This window comes from Anopheles coustani, chromosome 2, assembly GCF_943734705.1.
Source record: "Anopheles coustani chromosome 2, idAnoCousDA_361_x.2, whole genome shotgun sequence".
Lineage (NCBI taxonomy): Eukaryota > Metazoa > Arthropoda > Insecta > Diptera > Culicidae > Anopheles > Anopheles coustani.
Window position 1 is genome coordinate 7,017,795 of NC_071289.1, and position 25,544 is coordinate 7,043,338.

General features: G+C 46.1%; 3 protein-coding genes across 4 annotated transcripts in view; 1 reads left to right on the plus strand and 2 right to left on the minus strand.

Annotated features, from left to right (window-relative positions):
* Positions 1 to 18,857, minus strand: part of LOC131266727 (mitogen-activated protein kinase 1) — a 37,163-nt gene extending 18,306 nt beyond the window's left edge. Inside the window, exons 1-2 of one of the 2 annotated variants that reach the window (XM_058269342.1) lie at positions 18,764 to 18,857; positions 17,639 to 18,307 (exon numbers count right to left, since the gene is read on the minus strand). In XM_058269342.1, coding sequence (XP_058125325.1) covers positions 17,639 to 17,853 — 215 coding nt within the window. In that variant the 5' untranslated portion in view covers positions 17,854 to 18,307; positions 18,764 to 18,857. The other variant, XM_058269340.1, reaches the window with a different exon arrangement.
* A 357-nt stretch (positions 18,858 to 19,214) lies between these two features.
* Positions 19,215 to 20,041, plus strand: LOC131266870 (DNA-directed RNA polymerase II subunit RPB11). The gene is made up of 3 exons (XM_058269542.1): positions 19,215 to 19,409; positions 19,481 to 19,570; positions 19,692 to 20,041. The coding sequence occupies exons 1-3, from the start codon at positions 19,357 to 19,359 to the stop codon at positions 19,900 to 19,902; spliced, it is 354 nt and encodes a 117-aa protein (XP_058125525.1). The 5' UTR covers positions 19,215 to 19,356; the 3' UTR covers positions 19,903 to 20,041.
* A 10-nt stretch (positions 20,042 to 20,051) lies between these two features.
* Positions 20,052 to 25,544, minus strand: part of LOC131266869 (restin homolog) — a 53,157-nt gene continuing 47,664 nt past the window's right edge. Inside the window, exons 14-16 of the mRNA XM_058269540.1 lie at positions 21,659 to 25,517; positions 21,392 to 21,591; positions 20,052 to 20,430 (exon numbers count right to left, since the gene is read on the minus strand). Coding sequence (XP_058125523.1) covers positions 20,384 to 20,430; positions 21,392 to 21,591; positions 21,659 to 25,517 — 4,106 coding nt within the window. The 3' untranslated portion in view covers positions 20,052 to 20,383. The remainder of the gene's footprint in view (positions 20,431 to 21,391; positions 21,592 to 21,658; positions 25,518 to 25,544) is intronic.

Genomic DNA, 25,544 nt, shown 5'->3' on the forward strand with positions numbered 1-25,544 from the left:
TTGGGATACGTGCCTGGCCCGGGAATTCTGAGGCGCGCCGTCAGGAAATGGAGCTCCACGGCTCGGTTTTTGATTGCGCTGGAGAAGTTTTAATGGCAGATTCGGATGGAAAATCCGTACGCTCCGAGGCAGCGGAACATTGCGGATCTGATCTGGCGAAACAGCAAACCCGGGGATAATCCGTATCGATTCGGTCGACCGGGCAGGCCCGGGAAGCGCATTGAGATGGAAGAAGAGAAATATAAAACATTCCACCAACCGGTTGCAAGTAGTACAGAAATCATAAAATACACACACCTATGCAACCATGCGCCATCTTGAACAAATCTTTTAACCAAACCGTTGCCTAAAGTGGTTAGAAATTAAGATAAATCCAATCACGTTCTATCGGCGATGGTTCCACAAGGTATACTACTGCACCGGAGAACGATCTGATAAAAGACAAACCCAATCATGGACCACCTTTTCTTTCATGATCGGCTGCAATCATTGCTCCTTCCAATTGGCAAAACGAAAGTGAACAGGCATTCTCTCCACCGCTTCCATAACTAGAGGAGATAGCGGAAAGCTACGCTTCTCCACAAAGACTCGCGACGTGTCCTTACCGTTCCATATCGACCAAACGATTCGCGTCTGCTGGTGGACATGCTCCATCGCTAGCCATCGTTAGTCTCCGATATCACCTAAGTGGCACGTATGGTCTCGTTGGAGAGAGAGCTGATTATACTCGATGGATTTAAAATGGGGATTATGTTGCACGCTTGATTGAGCTTCTCGGGATTTTAACAAACGAACCCCGCACGCGATGGAAGTCCACTGTTATTGTGAATTGTTCTCCACTGTTTGTTATCATAAGCTTTCGTAAGTCATGTAACAGATGTACTGGTTCTTTCTGCATTCTTTATCAAATTACATCCCTGTGTCGTATCTTCAAAACGAAACAAAATCTTCGACCAAGTGTAATTAATACCATTTGGGTGGTACACTGCTTATGCAATAAACTTGCTATGGGTGAACCCTCCTCAGGCAAGAGATCAAACATCCTTTTTCCGTTCATACCACCGAAGGACACATGTGCACTCGAACGATATTACGATAAGCAGCTTGTTGCGCGTTTCATGTTTGCCAATGACGTCCACCCCTTCGGCTGCCTGGGGGGGGTCCTTCGCCGACGAGATCCATAAAAGGATTAAAATGGACACCCAATCACATGAACACCCGGGTCTCGATATAAAGGACCAGCCCATCGCGCACGGTATTGAATTACCATCATGAGCTGAAGAATCGGAAAAAAGGACCAAATAGACCATAGACAAGAGGCACCATATCGATCCTGGTATCTGGCAACCGGCACTGGATGTGGGAACCATTTACTTAAATCAGAAAGGATTTGACAGAATTGACGAGACATATAAATCGCAAACTTCATTGCAGCGCCAAAATCTCTAGAGTTCTTGGTTCCAAAAAAGCGTAAGTTCAGATTAAGCAGACTTCAAAGTTTTCAAGAACCTAGACGTACAACATGTGGACGTTATGGCCATAAACTTGGGATTTTACTTCTATTACCAGAAGTTATGAGAGTTCCCGAATGGACGTTGCAGTAGTTCATGGATTTCTAACTATTTTTGGAGTCGTTAAATGAGTCATGAGTTGCGCCTAAACGGGAACTACGACTATAAAAGCAGGTCACCCAGCTTAAATAACAGCTTGTTGAATGAACGAACATGCTCATGGAAAATGTCAAGAGCTGTTTTCGTATCGTTAAAAGGTGCCATCGTAACAACCTTGGACCAGGACCGGGCCCGGTAATGTCGGGTTCCATTTACGTCACCCTGCCGTTGTTACAGGTACTTCTTCAGCGACGGAGCACTTGCAACTTCCAAGAGGTGCATCCGCGTTTCACATGGAGGCGAAAACTTCATTAAAAATGGAGCAAGACTAATGAGTACCGGATAATATGCACCGGCGAGAGCTGCAGCACAACGGGTGTACACCGTTTAGTCCGCGAAGCACGTACCATTCACGCTCGGTTGTGTTGTGGAATTTTATTCGAATTTAATGGATTTAATATTTTGCAACGTGGGTAACGTGTCCAGAATTTCAAAATTAGTAGGGGATTTCCCTCGCACTGAGCTTGCTTTCTAAATTAGCTAAAACCAAAAACTGGAAATGAAGAGGTTTTCGAGGGGCTTGAATAAACAATAATGTTGATTAAACATTCTTCTTCTGGAGCGAATCCACCTGGTGGATCCCCCCTATAGAGAAAGGCTCCGTCGAGTATGACTCTTCATTGTGATTTGGAAAAGTGAAAATTGTGCAAATTCAATGGAATAAACCGAATAGATAGATTTAATCAAATGCAGAATAATTTCTAGCGCATTAATGAACGCTGAACTTCCGCCGAGAGTCCACACAGTCCTAAAAGAGACTTTTCGCGCTGCCTTTCTTAGCCACAGTTCCCATTCATCATGGCAGAAATAATGGCCAACCGGCGCATTTCGTATTCATCTGCCGCAAATGCACCGCTATGCGAAGCCGCTGCAATTCGCCGACGGGTGAGCTTTTCCTCACCTCCTATATACTTACAAACTCCATGCCCCCCCCGCATGCATATTAGTTTTGTATCGCCGGGAACAGCTCGGTCGGCACTATGCAAAACGTCCGTCGGACGAACGATGAATATAAAATATGATATTCCTTCCTGCTTCCTACCGACTTACCGTTCAGCACACGCAGGAAGGCACCCCCGAGATTGAAGAGCACGGACTCGTAACGATAGTGGTCGGTTGCGTCTCCTCTCCCTTCGTATGGTGGGCGGAAATGTTGCTGATTTCAGTCGTTCGGTACGGCCCACCACCAGCCGGGCTAAATTTATGAATGATCGGATGTCTTATTATCATTCAATAGCCGTTTGGCCACCGAGACCCAGCCAACCACCGTTCCCCCTCGTCCCTATAGATCCCGTCGTCTGGGAGTTGACCAAACACATGTAACTTACGTCATCGCTTTGCCGATGTACGTTGGTCGGAAAGCGATTTGGCACGGGCTGCCCGTTGTCACCGTGACGTCGTCAAGTGTTTGTGTCGATCAAAGGGAGGAGGGTCAGATTTGGCAGATTTCTCCCGCGGATGATGAAGCAATATGGAAACGTTTTAACGGATGAATGCGGCCGCTCGAGGAGTCACGTAAAAAATATGCGAAAACCAGCTGACATTGATTTCTCCCCTGCACGGTGTTACACTCCAGGGCGGGGTTGATACCGACGTTAGACGAGGCCGCATGAATGTACTCAATCAAAAACCATACACTAAGAGGATTACGGATCCTTTTCTCTTCTTCGTTCGGCAAGTGTGTGCCTCTCTCTCTGAATGGTAGAGTCGCAACTGGTGAAAAGTTCTTTTTTCCGTAACTCTTGCAAAACGAACGATCCTAACGAAGCGAAAGCAGCACTGCATCGCCAACCATCTGGACCCTGGGTAACCTATGCGACGGGCCAATTATCGTAATTTTATCCCAGCGCTTTGCAACGTTGGGCTGAATGGAAACCTCCGAAAAGCTGGGAAAAGCGAGCGAAACCGGAGACCGGAGTGGAGACAAAGTTCGTTTCTCTGAGCATCTCTTCACCCTGACGAGGATACAATGTACGACTTCTTAATGACCTTCACGTCGGATGCAGAACCAACAGTTGAAGTTGCAAAGTTTTACATCGCAGTAGGAAAATGCTATACAATGAATCGGCTGCTTCCCAAGCATGGCCAATTAATCATCATTAGACATCCCTACCGATGAAGGATACTTCCATCTGCAAAGTTGGATTGATGCAGCATAATTCTTCGCCCGAAAGAAAACCCCTTTCCGGTGTGAAACCAATAAATTCCACACTTCAGAAGCACCATCTGCTCCACCGGACACGCCCCTCTCCTGGCGCGGAGGGGTTTTGTCCTGGATTTTCGCCTTAAGTGACAGGACACTGAGCACCGAGACCAGTGCTCCTGGGCGGCATCCCCATCGCTCTTCTGGTTGGTGCCAATAATTGTTCATCCTTTTGTGTGCTAATTAGGTTATTGTTCGGCCCTGGTTCGTCGGGAGGTTCCCGATAGGGAACCAACAAAGGCATCCTTAACCGTAGCAGAATCTTGCAAACACCTGGCGCCTACAAAGCCATGTATTGGCCATGGGGGCGACCCAACATTACAGCGGCCCGAGGACCGGTCTGGCGTGTGTTCGTCGCACACCGACTAATTTATGGTCGATCTCCAGCAGCCTAGCCTGGATTAGCATGCATAATACGTTGCCGTCCATGTCGACCACCATAACTCCAGGGTGCACGAGCCGCCGTGTGTCCTGCCCCCGCGGGTGTGAGGGTGTGTCGAAGGGAGCTTTTACTGGCGCACACGGGCAGCATTTTCCCATGTTTATGGTTTATTTTTACCTTCGCACAGGACCATAAATAACCATTGAAGCGGAACGGTGGAGTATGGTGGTGTAAGTGCCCGGAGGGGGTACGGTGGAATGTGGTAAGCAGCGTGAGATTTTCACCTGTTGTGTTCCGAAAAATGCAAAACATGCACCCTGTGCTATCGGAGACCGGAGGACACGCTCTGTTTTGGAGGTTAGCCAATCTATTTTGTTGAAATTTAATTTACACTTCTTACAAAACCACAACCTAGATTGAGCATCCAATCGTTGGATCGTTAAACTCCGTTCGTTTATGTTCCATTAAAAATTAACTGGAAACTTTTAACAAATTGTAACTTTCAATCATTTTTGTTGAACTTAATATCGCTAGACTGGTATTACATTTTCTTAACACTGTTTCTTAATACACATTTTAAAAAACTTTCTCAAGCAATAGCATACTTTCCAAATATAGCTTTTAATCAACTCAAATTATAAAGTTTGTTTAAATGTACTAAAAAAATAATACCAGAAGCATAACACATGAACAACAGGTTCATGGGTTGCTTTGGTGGAGCTGTCAAAACGAAAAGCTGCAGAGCAACGCAATAAAAAAAACCAAACCTTTTTGATAAAAACTGTACAAATAAAACACTTCTCGTTGCCATGATAAAATGGCGTTTACAAGTGCTGGATTAAGTGAAGGTTACAATCATTTCAATCGGCTTTAATAAACATCTAAAACCGTAAACATCTGCGCGTTTACGAATGAAGAAATTTACAAAAAAAAAACATAAAAATGTATTGCAGAATCGATGCAGGAAACAAATTAAAATGAATTCGTTTGTGCAATAAGTTTCAAATTACCCTGGGATTTTAGATTGCGAACAAGGACTCAGGCTAGAGCATCCAACAGGAAGAGAGACATGCACCTTCGGTAGGCTGTTTTGATACATGTTGTGATCCAAAACCACAGACCGATAATCCACAATGGGGATCCCGGAGATGGAGCAGAAAATTCCAACAAAAAGCAAAAAGATTACCAAGAAAAAATGAATCTCCTGCTTATGATTACAAGCCCGGGATTCCACTTCCAGGAAGACGGGAATCTTGAGGACACTTGGTGGGCTTCCCGGAGTTGTTATTTTTTGCGACTCGCAGGTCGATGATTGAAACGACATAAGCGGAGAGAGCGGTCGGGGATATTAAAAAAAAGCATCCCCAGCTCCCGAGGGAAATTCAATCAGGCTTCCAATCAATCCGTCTAAAATCGTCCCATCTTCCGCGCGCCGGAAAACGCTCCGGTTTCCTGTGCTGACGAAAAAGAAGAAAAGGAAGAAAAAAACAGGACGTAATGTTCCACAGAAAAACCACAAATCGGCGCACCAAGACAACACAAGGAGACGAACGGCTAAAGTTTGCGAGTCTTCGGATAAGGATAAAACCGGTCCGGGCTATTAATAAGCCGGCAGGCAAATAAGCTCCCGGAGTTCCAAATTTAACCGAAGTGCGTAACAACGCACCCACAACGAAAGCAAAAGCGCGCTAGAGACAGAGAGGAGAAAAACGTCATTCGTCCTTCGGTAACGATGGCAACGGCAAAGATTGCCACTGAAGAGTTATTGCGTGTCAACGAGGTTCAATTGTTCGTTTCGGTTCGTTTCGCCCACGAGAGTTTTGCCCCGGTGGAGAAAGAAACAATGAACAGTCACACAAACAAACCTCTCCGTGCCAAATTTACGGATACGGATTTTCCACCAGCCCGGATATGGTTTCGCATTTTTCTTACCTCTTGCTTTCCTTCGATTGCCTAAAGTCGTACTGCAACAATCAAATCTTGTCGAGCGTTTCGATGATTTAGATATTCAATTTGAAGGAATCTCCGGACGTGCGCGTTTCTCCTACCAAATGTCAGTGTTTTCACCACTGTCTTCGCGAAACGGAACCGAAACGGAACCGAAGGCGACGATGTGAAGCGAAATTGAATTGGTAATATTTCATTTACGATGGCGCAAAAGGCACAACGACGGCGGCGACGACGACGCCATGCTCGAAACGACACACCTTTATTTAATTCTCACCGTGAGCTGGTAGCATTGAGAAAGGTTGAGTTGGGTCAAAACATTCGATTATCCCGAAGCCAGGCGATTGGCGACTAAGAGCGTAACCGTTTCCAAAGGGACACAATATCCCACCGTCTTCAAATAAAGGTTAGGTATATCTGATATCTTGCTTTTCTTGTTACTAAATTCTAAATCGAATTACGTTAGATAATTTTAGTTTATTCTGTAACGCACCGTGGAAATATTTTGTTGATACTACAATCGAATTATGGGAGTTTAACGTGCAAGATGTTACAACAGTAGCTGGGCAAGATAACAAACGAATTATCGACGCATTCGGGACTCCCTAGAAAAAGCCCTCGGAAAAAGAAAACCCCGCTTTGGTAAGATTTGGAGTCAATGACGTCCGGGAATTGGGTCGAATTAGATGTTTAAGCCTACCGGTCTCGTTACCCATACCACGAAGAAACACTTCCATCGGAAATGGCTACCAAACCCGAGCTTTCCCACATGGGAACCGTAGCCGTAGCTTTCCTTGCGAGAACTAGACTTTTCCCCCAAATGGATGGATGAAAATAAACCCTGTGTTTTCTTGCTGCCGCGAAGTTTTAGCGGATGAACGAAAGTCCCATGCTTCCCGACGTCCAAGGAAAATGTTAATCAAAATTTAATTAGCTAACACGGCTCACTTTGACCTGCTCGTCGTTTTCGGTGAACGGAAAGCGGAGGAAAATGCTCTCCCGATGCTTTTCTTGGAAGCATCGATCTTTGCTTAGGGTAGGGTCAAGGAATCCATTTAAACGAATCACTTCCATCGTCATCACTAACGATTAGGAATGGTTTCCGTAAACATGGTGGGCCAGTTTCTTTTTAATGCTTCGCTATTTGGAAAATGCAAAAACATTTGCATTCAATTTTACGGGCATGATAAATCGAAGCTTTAAAAAGATGGTGCTTTAATTAAAAATTCTTGTTGGCAAAGATTTACTACACATTTTCTCCAATGAAAATAACATACTACAATTTATTTGATTACATTTTTTAGTGTGTTGTTCCCTCGTCATCTTCATGAAAAATCGGATAAATTCGTGCTTTTAAAAGATACATTGTCTACAAACTCTTCCCTCTCCCTTTCGACATATTCAGCATTTGCCAACTTTTTCCAGTATCAGCTCAACGTGGCAGAATAACGATACACGTGGCGAATGAATTAATCTTGTACACTCTGGCGGCAAGCTGAAATCCTATTACCCACGCACTCATGCCAAGGAAAGGTAAACACACTCAACATTGCCCGAAAATTCCGGTCGAATCGAGTTTTTTCTTCGGTGATATCAGCATAAATGGTTTTTGTCACGAGGCTATGCTTTGGGTGTCGTTGGGCCTCCCCGGGCTGCTCGGGAAAGTGCCCTCGAGGTGGGGGGAAAAAGGAGTGGTGGAGTTTTAGTACCATCACAGCACAACGTTTGCGAATGGTTTTCCCTTGTGAAGCGGAAAATTGAAACACGGAAAATGTGAAACGAAAGGAGGGGCCAGACCATCTGCACTTCGCGGGCATTATTTTGTCCTCCCGTTAGTCGACGACATTTTCAAGGGGAAGTTGTTTGATTGCGAGGGATTAATGGGCAGGGGCAAACGAGGACAACGAAACACTCATGTGTAATTAGTTTGGAACCAGCCGATTGACAAGTTTTGTTGGCCAAAACAGAAGATCAACAAGGACAACTACTTGTTCTAATGTACATCAAAATAAATCGATTGTAAACAGAGTATGAAATTGATTAAATAAACTGCCCTTTACTCACTTATTCAAATCGCCATTCTAGCAACTTTTCAATTGTTCGGTGTCAATGTTATCCCTAAACGGTCGCTCCCAAATTCGTGCGAAACTCGTTTGCGCGACAAATGTCGCGCGCAACAGGTGACACCGCCAAAACCCGGCAAAGAACGATGATGATCGTGAAGAATTATGATGGCGTAGATAATGGCGTCATCACGGTTTCACATAAGGTAAGCGGAGCATGGGGCATGGGAGGGACGAGTATCAAACCAGCTAAACAAGAACAAAAAAAAACACAAAACGGCTCGGCATGAAATAAACCCAACTAGCACCTTTCTGGGCGACTAACTTTTGTTCGCAGGTAATGGAACATAAAAGCCCTTCGAGTGTGAGAATGGAGTAGATTCACTGGCTGAAGGATGCGGACATGGGAGCGGACATTTATGTGCGCACGAAATTTGCCAGCGACACGTGTCACTGCTGCTCATCCACTCATCAACAACAGCAGCTCGTGGGAAAGGCACAAACAAAGCTTCTATTTTCCTCACCGTCGTTAGCCGACCGAGGATTCGTTCGGTTCGGGGAATCGGCGCCGGAAGAAACGCGTGAAAGCTTCGCAGAGGGATTGCGCCACGCTTAATGAAGCACCAAAGCCCCAACACACACACACAAACACACACCGAGGATCGCTGGTTGGAAAAGCCTCCCATCAGCGATAGAGAAAGAAGACGAAACATTGGAAAAGCGGCCGGGTAGTTCGTTATCTCATTTTATCGCGTCCGGTTTCAGCGAGCCACACATACCCTTACCTGCCCCCTCTCCTCTCTAGGTACATCATAGATCCGGTTTCCGGTTTCTCTTCATCCTTCACTCTCCGCTTTTCCGCATGTACAATCAAAAATAGCCCATGCAACAAAGTTCGCCCGATGCTTTGCGGACGATGGAGAAAAATGGCGATAAAAAAAATGAGAAAAAAGTCTTTATTTTTAATAAATGGTCCACCACTAGCTCCTTCTAGGGCTACGCCTATTTGCGTTTCTGTACACAACAAAAAAGAAAGAAAAACCGAGAAACCTCAACCTCCGGAGCAACGTAGACATTCCGGAAAGGTGACAACAATGGGGCTGGGAATTAAAATTTCATCGCTTACGCCCATCAATCTTTCATGAACCGGGGAAGAGGAGGGGATGGAAAGCCGGTTTAGCGCTAATCGTAGCTGAGACGATCGGGAAATCAATGCCAACGAGAGGACACCACTGGATACGAGCCACACCCGAACTCGACAAAAAAAGAGAGAAACAAAATGGCATCCGGGGCTCTGGCAAATGTTGGCCCGTTGGAGCAAACATAATAAATGAAATTATCCTCAAATCAAGGGTATTTGCGCGCGTCGGTATGGCTCGAGGCGGGGGGAAAAGAGAGAAAAATTGACACATCCGTCGCTGCAAATAGCAACTTGAGTGAGAAAGTTGAATTGAAACTCGAGCAATTTAGTGAGCTTAAGGGAAAGTGAGGGAAAACTTAAAAATTAGTCCTTTATTCGTGATTCCTCTTTCCTACCTCTGTGGCCCCCCTTTATACCGCCATCCTGCTGTTCAGCCCTCATCTCCGAGTGATTCATCTGAATCTTCCGTTAGAAGGTTTATACAAACGTTTGTAACATCCGCACTTGGCAGGGCCGTTTTCCGGTCACGTACTTTTCCGGCCGGCAAAAGAAAAAAGGATGACGAGGATTTTCGCAGCGCTAGTTGAATTATTAACATTTCTCTAGCTAGCATTTCTTCGAACGCGGGGAAAGTGCTAATTGATTTATTTGATGTACAAAGAAAAAACACGCTCCCTTGTTTGATGGAATTTCTTACGGCATTCAAAAGGAAATTACTGGACGAAATGGGCAACATAGCTAGCCCGTTGACATTCAACAACTTTTCCGACACCGGTAATAAAATATGCAACCATCCGCTCGATCCATGAAGCTTGTACGGGTTGGGAAAACAAGGTTACACCCGCCCAACGACGAGAGGGTGACAGGAACTGTGTATGATTAATCACCTCCCCCATGGTCCCTATCAACTAAAATCCACAATGATCGAACGATTACCGTCCACCCCTGGAACGGTTATCGAATAAATAGAACATCACCGGTATAGTACCGACGCCATTCGGGACGTCAATCCTAAACGCCATCAAAACTACACCCTCCAGCGCAACACACCGCCCTTGAGACGACATTGCTGTACCCGGTGGGGAGAAAAGGAGAGCATCGAAAGTAATGCATTAAATAACATTTACCGGGGCCGGCACGCTCCGGGGAAGGCTCGGGCCCGGCCGAAGCATTAGAGTAATTGAATCAAACCGGAAGGCGCTCGCCACCAAACACTACCAAAATTGGAGGTCCTGCCTGGTGAGAAGCGCATTATGTGTGAGAAGGGTTGATCGTGGTGTGATGGGAAAAGCCAACGGCAACAGGGAACAATGGTGCGCGCACTGGAGGCTATTTGGGGTTGATTAGACGGTACGGCCACTTCATAACCGACTTCACAAATTCACGGCGTTGGAGTGCCCTTTGTGCAGAGTGTAAATAATGCTAAGTGATCGATCGGAGGAAATTTCAACAACGGCCGATGGTTTTTGTACACTAATTAAGGTAGTCTAAATCGGGGAAAATTACACTCCGAAATAAAATAAAACCCTTTTACACTTCGACGAATGGAAGCCGTTAAAAAGTTCCACTACATACCAAGATGTTTCATTGGTTAAAACTTTTCAGTCGACGTATTTGAAATGTTTCTGAAACTTTTTGATACAAAAACTTATCCAACAACGCTTGTCGCTCAAGTTGACCGGTCTCGGGCATGGTAAACAAGCGATGAGTGCGTGAAATTACTTTCCCATCCCATCGGAATGGCGATACCCTCGTTCTGGGAAGGATCCACCGGTCAGTCCTTGCCCAAGGGTCAATTGGAGACAATTTTTAAAAAAGACAAATCGCTCGCTCATCGCCTTGATGTAAGTAGACAAGCAAGGTGGGGGGGGGGGGGGGGGGGGGGGGGGTTACTTGTTTTAAAGAGTGAGAGAGAAACTGGAAAAAATCCTTTTAACCCTTTCTTGATGGAATGATAGGATGAACAAAATAGAAAAAAAAGGGAAACACCCCCAAACCACACCCAATAACCCCTTGAACAATGCGCCATTTCCAAAACAAACAACACCGACCAAAAGCTCTGGCCGTTTCATTTTGAGAGGAAAACAAACGGAACCCCAGCGCGAGAAAAACGTCAGCTTAAATCGATGCGAAAGGGATCAACGAAGCAAACGCGCGGGCGATAAAAGTTTATGTTTGCACAATCGTCTGGGTGCAGTTTAACGCTCATCGTCGGGATTTGTTGTGATGTGTATTCGAGGGAGCAGAAATGGACCAACGTGATGAAAAGTATTAAAATAAACCGAAAGAAAATGGTGAAATGTGGTGCCGATCAATTACGTTAACGCGGGGAAGTTTTCTAATCAAGAGAGACTTAACGAGAAGCGGCACATTTCACTGAAAAGCGTCGTTTTCGTTTGAAATTGGGCGCCACGGTTGATTATCTAACCCGAGTGGATCATCTGAGCTGCTAGAAAAGGGAAAGGCCTAGAACAGGCTATTGAAATTGCTAAAAAAAAGCATTTCCTTTACCGTTTTGGAGAAATACAAATGGAATGAAAGCTATTAAATTTATAGCAACTTATAATTCTTTGTGTCTGGTTATACATTTCCAAATGTTTTAGAACTTGTTGCGGGCTGCATGCTGAGCATCGACTTTAGGGGGCATTTTAAAAACTGAGCGTATGAGTCCAACGCTACTCATTAATTTTACATGTTTGATTGAATTACCTTGCATGAATAATCGTCATAGACTTATTCATTCAACATGGAAGAGCTATAAAATAAAATAGTAGCTTATGCTTTGAGATTAGAAGTAAGAAATAAATAGTTTCTATCCCAACTAGTAACACGAAGCATAAAGCTTCACCTCCTGAAAACTGATTATTTCATCTCCGCAGGCAAGCCGGTATCGAATTAAACCGTTCTCTCGAAAGACGTGCCCTCGCCGCTCGTACTTTTGTGCATTTGACAGGCTCTCATTGTTTATTAAAGCGTGTGCGCACACACTCACACCCCATTTTTCCCCGAAACGGAAGATATAATCGCCGGGTTTTCCTCGCGTTCCCGGGCGAGAGAGGTGAGAATGTGTAAAGCTTTTGTGGCAACGGCAGTAAAAATCCCCAACACACAGGGTGGGAAAATAAATCGTTCCAATGCTCCGACGCAACAGGGCGCGCGCGGATAAAGAAATCCACTTTCGTCATGGACTTGGCAGGACTAATGATAATAACCGGCATACACCATTGCCGCCAGAGGAAAATCACTTTGATCACATCGTCGGGTTTGGGTTGGCACGAGACGTGGAGATTCATATGAATCCCGAACCCACCTCATCGTCCTCCTCCTCTTCCAACGTGTTTTCAAACGCCACCATCGTATTTAAGTGATTTATTATTGTGCTGCGTCTGGATGAATTGAAATGATTTTTGCAGATCCCTTCGAGCTTTTGAATCCTACCATGTCCCGCTGAGTCGACCCAATACTACCCATGTCTCGGAGATATATTGCGTTTTGCCCTCCGACCATCTTCACCACCTCGCCCCTCACTACGTCGAATAGGCTGGCAAATTGAATTAAGGAAAATTTCAAGCTCGTTCAAACGAGAGAAAAAGCTCCTCCCCTCCCCCACAATGCCAGTCCGGTTCGAAGAATGAAGCAGCTTATCCTAAGGTAAAGACGGCCACGACGATGATGATGAGTTTTCCCTTTCAACGACATCTCAAACAGACGCACACGGAGAGCCATCGACAAAGATTACCAACCCATCTCGAGCCACGCCATCTGCTCGTCAATAGTGGAAGTGGTCCTTCGCCTGTTGGGAATGGGGGCGCAACGATGACTAGCTTGCCGCTTGTTGACAGGCCATGGCGGTGTCGATTTTACTTTTATTTGCCTAGTTCGCCCACCAAAACGATACCAAAACACGCACGGGATATGCGAAAGCGTGAATGTATGCTTTCAGCGCGTCATCGAGCGGCGGCTCTCAAGGGCTGATAAGAGCTTGGATAAGGTCGGCTCCTATGTGGGTGTGTAATGTGTTTTTCGTTCCACCCATAAGACGCCAACCTCCCCCCGGTCTTGGTCTAGGTTTGCGACCCAATCGAAAGGTGAGGCAGAGGAAGGAGGGAAATAAGACGCGGTACCGGCAATTGCAACACGTTCAATTTCTTGTGCGAGCGAGAGATAAACGGCCGCTTTTTCTGAAGGGCCTTCCTTATCGTAAACAAATACGGTGGGAATCGAAATTCCGCGGGAACCAACAGACGATGGACGACGAGTGTCATTTGCTAGGCGATAAGAAGTGTTTGAGTAGCCAATCATTTAAAAAAAATCGTCCGAAATCTATGAAAACAGTTGACAACAGTACAGTGTGGATGCGAATAGTCTTCGCTCCACGGGAAATAGACACAGAAAGTTAAAAGCATATTTATGAATATCAGCCACGTTTACTCACGAAACAAAAGTAAGCTTTAAAGGACTTCAGGGTCTACGTACTCCTCCTGTGGTGGTTATGGCGTTCAACAACATGTTTTTCCAGTGCCTTCCTACCACCGAAGGCACGAATGAATGTCTATCCATTTATTCGTTGCACTTCATGTACCATTTGCAGGCTTCATTTGTCCGACAGGGTTTCGGAGTGCTGACAGCACAACGAGAATTCTTGACGTCAGTCAACGTGACGGACAAAACGGGTGATGGATAGAATTCTCAGGCTGTTCACCACTCTACCACGCTCTATTTACCATCTTTTGAGTGGTAAAAGGATGGGAGGAAGGACGACGACTGTATTTTGCACGACAGGATTTGCAAACTAATATACACAACTGCAATTTAATGTTAGCAAAGTGGAAATATTTGTAAACTTGTAACTCAACTCGTAGGAAATGAATAAAAAATAAAAAAGTACGTATCTCTTGCTGATTCTACAGAACGGAAAAAAGAAATCTCGGAAAAAAGAGAGAACGAAAGAATGAATAAGAATGATTCAACTCAAAACTAGAACTGAACCACTAGAAACATTCGTTCAATGAAAGCAAATAGAAACAAACAAAAAAACGGCACGTAACGTAATGTGTCGGTAACTTGCAGTGAGAAAACGTGTTTCCAGAGAAGCACTTCTATTTCGGCAAGATTTATCTTTATCCCGACAGATTCCTGGTAATCTATTTGCGACTGGCCACCTTTAAACAACACCGGGAAGGAATCACGCAACAGTACCAACCCCACCCGATTTGCGGAGCGGTCAGAAGTTCTACCATTTCCCCGTGACTGACATAATCACCTTTTCCGTGCGCTTTCGGGAAACGGACGACGGAAAAGAATGCGCACTTTGCACGCAAATCCGGACCGCACGCACCGACGGAACTCCCGCAAGGATTCGCAATCACGCATCCGGCACGTCCGCCCGCCCGGAGATGGGCCGCAATGCCGAGTGAATGAATTTTAATTATACCGAACGGAAATGCTTGATACACTCTCGTGCCCCCCCCCCAAACCATCGTGGAAGGCGGGAAAAAAGAGGCCTCCATAAAGGTGGGCCTTTATGTTGCGAGTTTGGTTTATCATCGCAAAAACACCGTAAAAGCAGCCATAACGAGCCCATTGAAACAAATTGCGTACGGTGCAATTATGATAAGGATGATGTGGCGAGAGTATTCATTCAACGAACAAAAAACAAGATACAGAAATTTCCCACAAAATATTATGGCAGAAAAAGAAGATTCTGTAAAAAAAGAGCAACAAATTTTTTCGTACCTACGATCTCAAAAGACTTGTAATTATTCCTTCATTACTACCGACACCTCTCTTTAGGCGAGTTTCTTTATTTTGACGCCCCTTTAATTGAAAATATTTCATATTGCGCCAAGATCAAACACCGTGCATATTTGATCACGAAATAGAACACAAAAGGAAAACTGCGGAGAACGGTGATCCTGATGTCTGAAAAATTGACACTCTTTGCTCACTTGCTGCTACATCAAAAAGCAAATGCGGGCACACATTTACACATACAGCAAAGTTTCGCTCCAAACAGGCGGAAAGGAAAGGAAAACAAAATCACGATAATCCCCGCCCGACGTGGAAAGCGTGTCCTAGAAAGGCGAACAAGAACACACACACACACATGCTTCGTTGGTTGGAAACATGTCTGCTCTAAGGATGTCTCATGCTGGGCATACCATGGCGAAAGCAGGACTTTGATCCGGGCTGGTGCGTACGTGTCACGGCGCTTGCTATGCTATGGTGTTTTACGCAACAGGACGAACAGGGATGGACACGGGATAGGAACGAAGCGCTGGAGAAGAAGATATTGTAAACATCAAGACATTTCCATTGATGTGTTGGATGAAAAAAGGACCGCCCATAGTAAGCCTAGAGCAGAAGCACAAGAAAAGGTTCACGGAGGACGGTTTGGTGTAGACATTTCGAAGCAACACGTGACAGCGCACCGTAACAGGTTCGGGAAGGCAAAGATACACAATGAAAGAGAATCTTACAGCATCCGGTAATTATGAGCGATATAATACAACTTTCAAAGGCTTAGCAAAGTTTACCGTCACGAATCGTGCTTGATTAGTATCGGCGGGCGGCCATTGCCAGAGCGATATCTGTTAATTTATGCTCACAGAACGGGCTGGCCGTTGTGGTAAGACCGACATAACAAAACAGGGCCCGTAAGCAAAACATAAAATCGATACAATTTTCACAACATCAACAGGCTGTAACTGGCACCACAATTGGGCTGCCTATTTGCCAATTCGCCGCTGTTATTGCAGGGGGCCTCGTTTTCCAGCAGTGGCCCGCGGGGTAACGTCCTTTTCGGTGGCAAATATTTGTGCCCCCTGCTTCCCCGATAACATCATCCCGAGGGGAGAGGAAAGATGGCTCAAAGTGCTCGAACGATGGATGCAAATCCCGGGAGAGCTACCCCAGAGTACCACGCCCAGTTTATAAATAATTTGCCAAAAAGCGAATGGATTTTAATCAATTTACTTGGGTGATGGTTGGGTAAACCATCCCCGGTATTCGAACATGAATCCGTGTTCCGATATTTCTTCGAAGCCGCCAGTACCACTGAAAGGACACAAGTCTAGGGAGATTTCACTGGTATTGAGTAATTTAATGTAACTTGTAATTTGAGTGATCAGGTAGATGTATCAAAAGAAGCTTTGTCAGACCTCGAGGGAAAAGAGGGTTAGCTTCAAACAAGCCTTACCTCATCCATTGATTTCATTAGCAGTTTACAGCAAACTATAGTTTGAAATCATGCCGAATTAAATACTTAACCCAAATGGCTATTTGCTACAAATTTGAACATAAAAAGATGTAAAAACTTCGTATGACTCATTGCTCATAATACATTAGGCATGGATGACTCAGGAATTGTAATTGCAAATTCTTCCAGCACGGCAGCATACGAAGATGACGGTTTAAAACGCGACCTCCTGGAGTTAGTGTTAGTGAATAAAAAACCTCAACCGTCGAGCATTCCGAGTGCAAACAAAAATAAGAAAGTTTAAGACCACACCGGAAGCGTGGCTCCAGTGGTAATCGATCCGTTACGAGCCACAGATAGCGACAGCGGATCATCGACTCGTACGCCCTCCGTCGTCCAGCTGGAGGTAAAAGGGCATCGTTATCGCCCCGCCGGCCAAGTCACTCGGGCGATGGCATCTCTTTGTCCAACCGACCCCCTTTGACGTTCCGGGGCATGCCGTTCTTATCCTGTCTACTCCCGCATTATGCCCCAGATTGTGCCACTGAAAATGGGACAGCATTGGCACTCGAGGAACTGCTTTCGCTATGTAGAGTTTGTAGATCCTATGTGAAGAATTTCTATTGATTTTCTGGTTTGCAAGGGCTCATTTGGTAGTTCATCGCGCTGTTTAAGGGTAGTGTCCAAGTTGCAAGCTGGAAAGGTTTTGTAAAGACAAACCAATGCAGATAAGATACTGCCAACAACATCGTACACAATTGTGACAGTTAAGAAACGTCTCCACCGTCGCCAACTACGACGACCAGGGCGAAACCCATAAAAAGTAAAAGCATGAACAGAACAGCCGAAACAAGTAGGTCACCGATGGCGGAGCCATCGATTGGACGATGCCGAAAACGGCGACCCGTTGAGGCGGTGTAAAAAATCGTTCGCTATCATCCGCTCAAAACGATACCGAATTTGCGTGGATTTGGAAGGCACCATATTCGGGCCACATTCGGAGGTGGTGGGTGAAGAATGTGTCAGCTACTTACACAACCATTCCGTAGGCTCCTTCGCCGATGTATGCCAGATTTATGTACCGCGGGCCAACCTCGAACAACTGACCACGGATGACTTCGGCGTTCGGGTTCGTGTTGACGACGCCGTTGTTGTTCGCCACCGGTGCCCCCGCCGTTGAGGCCGCGCCCCCGGATGCAGCGGCGGTGGCTGCGGTCGATGCTGCGCCATTGTTTGCCGCCTCAGCCATGATTGTTTCTTTGACGGTGCTGTTAGTTCGCGGGTCGCTCCGTTCGGATGATGGCGAGCTAGGATTTGTGTATCCCTTTTTATATTACTTCCTGCTTTCTTCTCGACGTTGACGGACGTACCACTTTGCCCTACCCTTATCGTTTAACAATAATACTACTGGGGCAGCACTGCTGATGGGAACCTTCTGTTTCAAGATTTTTCTTCACTGCACGGTGAGTGTGGCTTTACTACAAGAGGCCGATAACCGGGACAAAAAGACGTGCCAACAAGGACTCACTTAACGTATGTAAAAGAACTTTTACGACAGCGACTGGACATAGCAATCGTGCCAAATACAGGACGCTTCACACAATACTGGTTGGATAAGGATGTTTGCTCCTTGGAACCACACACGAGCACGAACAACACAACAAACCGGTGAAAATGCACTTTTCCGCTCCTCGACAACCCTCCTAGAGAATGAAAATAGCAATGATGTTATTCAAAAAATGGGATTAAACTAACAAGGAAGCTACCGACACACTAAATTTGTTTTGTTTTCGCTCGGCTCCGCAGGACTTTGATTGTTTGACAGCTGCTGTCATGGAAGATGCTTGCCTTCTTTTCCACAATCCTCAAAAACATTTTTGCAAAAGAAAACCCAGACTGAAATTGAACAAAAAAAAAAGGTAACACACGTAACCACTTTCACTTCCAGGAGGCCAAGCAAAACCAATCCCCCACAGGAGTATAGGTCGACAATTAGCACTACGGTTTGGTGTTTCCTGCTTGACCGTCTGGTGCACATGCAGTTTACAACTATCGCGAAGGACCACACAAAATAACTGCTAGCAACACAAACTAATCACAAAATCAATGAAAACATCGATATGGGCGAGGCTAACATGAAGCAATGCGCGATTGTTTACTTGTAGTTTTTATCTCTGGTTCCCAGGCAGTCGCGATTCGCGGACGATTTGGTTACGGAATCGCGCTTCACATCGATCAGCACGCAAAACACAAATGTCGGCACACCCGAGATGCGAAAGCACGGAAACTTCACACGAGCTCCGATGGAGTAACGGTGTGTTGGTGCGGTCGCGAATGAGACTCGGTTTGGTGTGCGTACCAACCGATGTTTGAACGAAATAAATGAGGATTTAATCGGAAGTCTTGCCTTCCCCGCGTTGTGAAATATATCCTAAAAATTATATAATTATCAAAAATTCTCCTGTTAAATAGTATTTCACTAATTCATACCGCTTTAGTTTTAATTCTTTGATGCTCAACGCTGTCATCCACGCGACGAAACATCGACTGGTCAAATGATTTGATGCACACGAGCTGTCAAATATTCGACAGAGCGGCAGAGAACTAAAACTGCCGACAAACGCACTAGTGTTGTAAACAACGCGCCGAAATAAACTTTGTTTTAAAGCGGAAAACAGTGATCATTTGTTAAAAGAATCATTTCAAAGCAGCTTCTGATAGTTACCGCTTCGTCGTTGTTTTAGGCCTTACCATGAACGCACCGCCAACCTTCGAATCTTTCCTTCTATACGAAGGAGAGAAAAAGTGAGTTTGGGAAGCCGGTAGTTTGGGATGTGATATGTTCTTCGGTAATGCTTACCTTTTCCCCGTTACAGAATTATTAAAGAACTTGACATGAAAGTTCCAAACGCGGCCATTTTCACCGTAAATAAGGAGGATCATACGCTAGGAAACATGATTCGCAAGTAAGATTCTGACTCTCAGAGGCATCCTTACAGCTTCGGAACAATGTCCCGGTCCATGGGCTAACAAATGCATACGTTCTCTTTCTTTCGTTCTGCGCACTATTGGCCACTATGAAAACAGCCAGCTACTGAAGGACCCGAATGTGCTGTTCGCTGGCTACAAACTTCCCCATCCGCTCGAGCACAAGTTCGTACTGCGCATCCAAACGACGTCGGAATATTCCCCTCACGAAGCGTTCATGAACGCCATCACCGATCTTCTGTCCGAGTTGTCGCTGTTCGAGGAGCGATTCCGCGAGGCGATGAAGGAGAAAAAGGAAGGTGGCGATTGAGCGGTGTGTCGAGGGACACCCCAGACTCTGCACTGTTTGGACTTTCGGATGGTCTGGTGGTCTCGCAACAGGAAGTGCGTGAATGTGTTCTAGTGTGTAAGAATGGTGACCTATATTGTTTCAGTATAAATATTGCATTATTCTATCTATCATAAACTGCCTTTTCATGATTATTGTTAAATTATCCGAACGGAAACGACCAACGCGGTCTAAATTGAAGGACACGTGCTCAACTGATGAAATCTGCTACTAACAATTCAACTATCAGAAAATAACATATTCATGAAAGGTTCAACTGAAGCCTCGCGTTAATAATTTACTGTTCTCCCTTCGTTTGCTAAAAACAACCTCGAATTCCTCTTTTTAAAAGACTACTCTTAAATAAATACCTAAACTAAACCACACAAGACAGTCGCTGGTACAGCGCCAAATGAGCTATTATGAGACGAACACGATGCAAGTCGCCTTCAATTTCGTCCTCCTAGTACGTCTCATCATCGGGACATTCTCCAATTTCGTGGCCAAACACTGAAAATAGGAAACAAAGAAAAAATATTGGTGACTCGTTATGGATGGAACGTGGTGTAAAGACTAAAGAAAGCTAAGCAGACGCCTTCACTTTACGTGTGGAATCATACAATAAATAAACTTTACGAACTAGTGTGCAGTAATTTAGTTGTTTGAATAATAAATTTACTCTTCCAAACCATTTAACTAAGTGCCGTTTTTGTTGCATTCTTATAGCAATGAGCAACAACGTGACTGCTTCAAACTAGTAGTTTCGTGGCCGAACAGGATGTTTGCTAATTGTCTGTTCAAAGGATATTACGCCATAATCCACCTGAATTTACGACCAGCCTTCGAACGACCTCCTACCACTTCGATCAACGGGGCAAGCTGACATGAGGCACAATAGTATACAATATAAAAGTTCCCGGTTTTACTGACCGACCCACCCGACCATTAATTCTCTGGCGTAGCAGTAAACCAGAGATGGAAGAGTAACGTTATCACGGTACGGTTTTTGCTACTTAAATTGCTATCCTTTCCATCGCTTACGGACGGTAACATTTCTGGGGAATTGGTTTTTTCTTTCTCCTGCCGGATTGCGTCTTTCGTTGTATAGTAGAATGCATTTTGAAGAAAACATTTTATTTCCATTCTTCACGAGAATAATCTGCTGGCCACATCAACAGTAAAAGAAAAAGGCTAAATTGTGTTTTGCCAAGTGCAAAAAAGAAAACGTTCGTTACGTAAACGCTTCTGATCTTGATATTGTTCCCCAAGCAAAGAGATTAAAAAAAAGGTTCAACAATGGAGATGGTAGAAAAAAAATTCGCTTAACGTTTAACATTCAATGAAAACAACGGAAAAAATCCGCATCCTCAATGCAGGGCAGTAAAATTATAATAAAATTTACATACTGGCACAGAACAACCTACTTAAAAAAAAAAGGATAATCACATGCACAGCTATTAGCGTGCTTTACCTTCACAACTTTCGCAGTACTTTCTCGGTGGCGGCACTTTCCGTTCCTTGCCATCCGACGGATGCTTGAGCGATTCCGGTGGACTGTCGGAGCACTGTTTCGGGCAGTCCTCGGTTTCGTGTAGGTCAAATTCATCGCAAATGTCGCAGAACACCCGTGGCGCCGGTTTGCGCTTCTGTATATCGAAACTCATGTTGGCACTGTAATAGAGAAATACAATTCCGTTAATAAAAAAGACGAATAACTTGGTTAACGTAATTCCGTTACCTTTCGACACTGGTCGACTCGAGGGCCTGTACCCGTAGCGTGAGCTTTTCGTTTCGTCGCTGCATATCGACGATGATTGAATTTAGGAAATCGATCTGTGCTCCGGATTCGACGTCCTGCATCTCAACGCCCTTGGGGCGCTCCGGTACGTTAGCCGCCGTTGCCGCCGTAGCTGCCGCTTTGGAGAACTTGGCCAGCTCACCCTCCTTCACCACTATTTGCGCCCGCAGATGCTCGTTCTCCTTCTCGAGCCGACGGTTAGTAAACTGCAACTCGGTTTCACGCAACTCCAGATCTTTTTTGGCGCACTCGAGCTCTTGCTGACGCTTTTCGGCCGTCCGCTTACTGCTCGCGGTCTGCGCCGTTTCGGCCACCTGACTTTCGACACGCTGTAGCATCTCGGCCAGCCGCTGCTGCAACTCTTCGATTTCCTGCCGCTTGCCATTCTCGATCTCCACAAGCCGCTGGTTCAACTCGTGCATGCGCTGCGAGTGTTCCGTTTCGGACGATTTCTTTCGATCGAGCAACTCGTCGAACTGCGTCGTTTGGGCGGACAGTTTCGTTTCCAACTCGGCGATACGCCGCTGCTGCTCTTTAACCCGCTCATCCTGTTCTTTTTGGATGACACGGCCACGCTCCAGAGCTTCCTTCAGGTCGGTCGTTTCACCCACGAAGCGTATGCCAAGTTCGGTGCTTTCGGTAAGACTTTTCTGCACCGCATCCAGCTGTTGTTGAACTTCGTTCAGCTCGGCATCCTTGCTGGCTACGCTTTCCATCAGTTTGGAAATCTCATCTTCCTTCACTAACACCGAAGCTTCCTTTTCGATGAACTCCTTACTTTTCGCCTCCAGCGATTCAGTAAGATTCGCAATGGATGCATTCTTTTCCGAAACTGATTGCTCAAGCGTTTGAACTTTGCTCTCTAAAGCTTCCTTCGTCTTCACCAATGGACCATGCTCGGCAATCAGGGACTGCAGTTCGGCGGCGGCAGTTGAAAGCGTTTCCAGCTTATCATTTAATGAAGACATCTCGGTTTTGTACGCTTCCTGTATCGTGGACATTTCTTCCAGCTGCTTCGTTAGTTGTTCATTTTTACCCACAAGCTCAGTTTCACGACCCATATAGCTTGCGGTCGTGGTTTGCATGCTTTCTTGAAGTTGCTTAAGCTCCAACTTGATCGCCTCTTCCCGGCTGACCAGATCGACCTGTTCCTCTTCCATTTCGCTGTACGAGCTGTTCAGTTCCTCCAAGCGTAGGCGCATCTGTTGACAACTTGCTTCCGATTCCTCTTTCGCTTTGGTCAATGCTTCGATCTGGGCGTAACAATCGTTCATTTGCCGCAGCATGTCCGTGTGATTTTTCGTACTCGAATCGTACTTCTCAATCAATTCGTTCACCTCTGCGACTCGTTTTTCTAGTGCGCTTCGCTCATCCGCTAGTTCCTTTTCTAGTTTCACGATTTGTTGGGTCTTCTGATCGATTTGGCTGGCCAACTCGTGACTACCTTGTTCCATCGACTTGCGCAACTCGTCCAGGGTTTCCTTGAGACCGTTCGATTCCGCTCGGACGTCCTCAAGTTGCTTTTTGAGCAGTTCCTCCCGTACCAAAGCTTCCTTAACGTTGGCCACTTGGAGATCGTGATCTTTGAGCTTTTCGGTACGCACATTTTCAAGTTCCTTTGTTAGTTCGTCCTTCGTTTGCTCGAATTGTGCCAGCACTGCTGCAAGCTGTTCTTTGACGGAAGCTTCGCTGGACGTCACCAGCGCTAATTCATTAGACAATCTTTGGCGCTCCTCGTCAAAGCTCGCCCGTAGCGTTGCAATTTCTCGCTCCAGGTTGTCCTTTTCCTGTTCCGCGATTTCCTTGATCTTGCGGAGCTCCGTGTTGAGCTCGTTCTCCTGAATGATCTTCTGATCGGACAGATGTTGCATCTCTTGCCGTACGCGCTCGACCTGCTCCAAGAGTCCCGCATTCGTTTGGCCCGTCTCGTCCAGCCGCCGTTCCATGGTGATTTTCAACGTGTCGTAGCTGTCACGAAGTTCATCCAACGCACGCTGCTTTACCTTGAGCTCCTCGCTCATCTTTGCTAGCTCTGAGTTCGAATCGATCGTGGTGGAACGCAGTGTATCGAGCTCTTTCTCGAGATCTTGCTTCTGTTCCTGGACCTGAGTAGATCGCTGCTCAAGAGCTTCCATTTTCCTGCCCAAATCCGCACGCTCTATTTCAAGCCGACCGAACTGCTCTTGAAGTTCCAGGAGTTTTCGGTCACTCGTTTCCTGGCGACTGTTGCTTTCCGCAAGGGCAGCGTTCAGTTTGCCGACCTGGTCCTCTTTGGAGGAAACATCCGCCCGGAGGTTAGCAACCAGTTGATCCAGAGAAAGCGCTTCGGCCGTTTTGTTCGCAACTGCTTCCGCCGATTTCTGGCTTGCCTCAACGGCCTCCTTTAGCTGCTGCCTGATCGATTCTAAATCTTTCTCAAGTGTTTCCTTGGTCTGGGTGAGCTGCGCCAAGTTGATATCTCTAGAGCTAAGTTCTTGCTTTGTAGAAGCATCCTTTTTCTCCGTTTCCTCACGCCAGGCTGCCTCCCGTTTTTGAAGCTCTTCTTCAAACTGTTTAACCTTTGCGACCATCTCGTCCTTGCTTTGTGCCAGCTGAGCCTGCAGTGCACTCGTTTCCTCCAATATCTTCGCAAGCGTGCCATCCTTGTCCGCGAAGCTGGCCTTCGTAGCCGCCAGCTCCTGGCTAAGGTTGGCATTCGTGACGTTGAGTTCTTTCAGTTCCTTTTGTAGTGCTCCCACCAACACTTCGTTTTCCTCCAGCTGCTTGTCTTTGGTAAGATTTTCCTGCTCAGACGCACTCAGCTCCTTCCGAAGTTCTTCGATGGTTTTTCGCTCCGTGTCGACCAGGGTGTGCAGTTCCGCTATCAGGACGTCCTGCTCCGATCGCACCTTATCGTGTGCTTCCCGCAAACGGTCAAGTTCCTTTTCGAGATTAGTCTTTTCTTCTCCTAGTGCATCCAGTTGCTTGGCTTGATTTGAAAGCGTGTCCTGCGTCTTCGTCAACTCGGCCGCCCGTTCCTCATTGTTTGTTGTGAGTGTACGCAACTCTCCCGCCAGTTTAAGCACTTCCGATTCCTTCTCCTGCCGAAGCGTGGTTTCTTCCTTAAGCGCAACCGCACCAGCGGCCAGTTTTAGTTCCATCTCCTGCAGATGTTTAACTTTCTCATCGCGTTCGAATTGAAGGTCCACGATTGTCTGTGTTGCGGTTGCATGCTTATGCTCCTGCTGAGATTGTAATGCCTCCGCCGATGCCAACCGTTCCTCCAAATCCTTTAGCTGGTCCTGCAGCTTACCGATCTGACCGTCCTTCTCCTGCAGTACCACCTTCATACCGGTTTCACCCTCTGCCATTTTGAGGTCACGCTGGCGCAAATCGTTCCGCAACTCCTCCAACGTTGCCTCCAGCTTCTGACGTGTCTGCTCGCGATCGCTCCGTTCTGCCTCCATCGCGCGCAGTTCACTCTGCAATGCGGCAACCCGCTCATCCTGTTCGCCTTCGGCATTTTTCAGCGCCAGATACTGCTGCTCCAGTTCCGCATCCTTCGCCGTCAGTTGATCGCTCTGTTCCTCCACCCGATGCTCGAGATAGTTGATCTGCTCCCTGAGACACTCCTCGGAGATGGTAAGCGCGGACAGCTTACCTTCGGCGGTATGCTCCACCTCCGCGATCCTTTCGTGCAGCTTCTGTATTTCATTCTCGAGCGAACGCTTCAACTCCTCGGTCAGGTGTAGCTTCTGGTCTTTGGTGAGGATTTCGGCCTTCAGCTTATCGATTTCGGCATTCAACTCTGCCCGGACAGCTGCATTTTAGTGGTGCAATGGAAGTG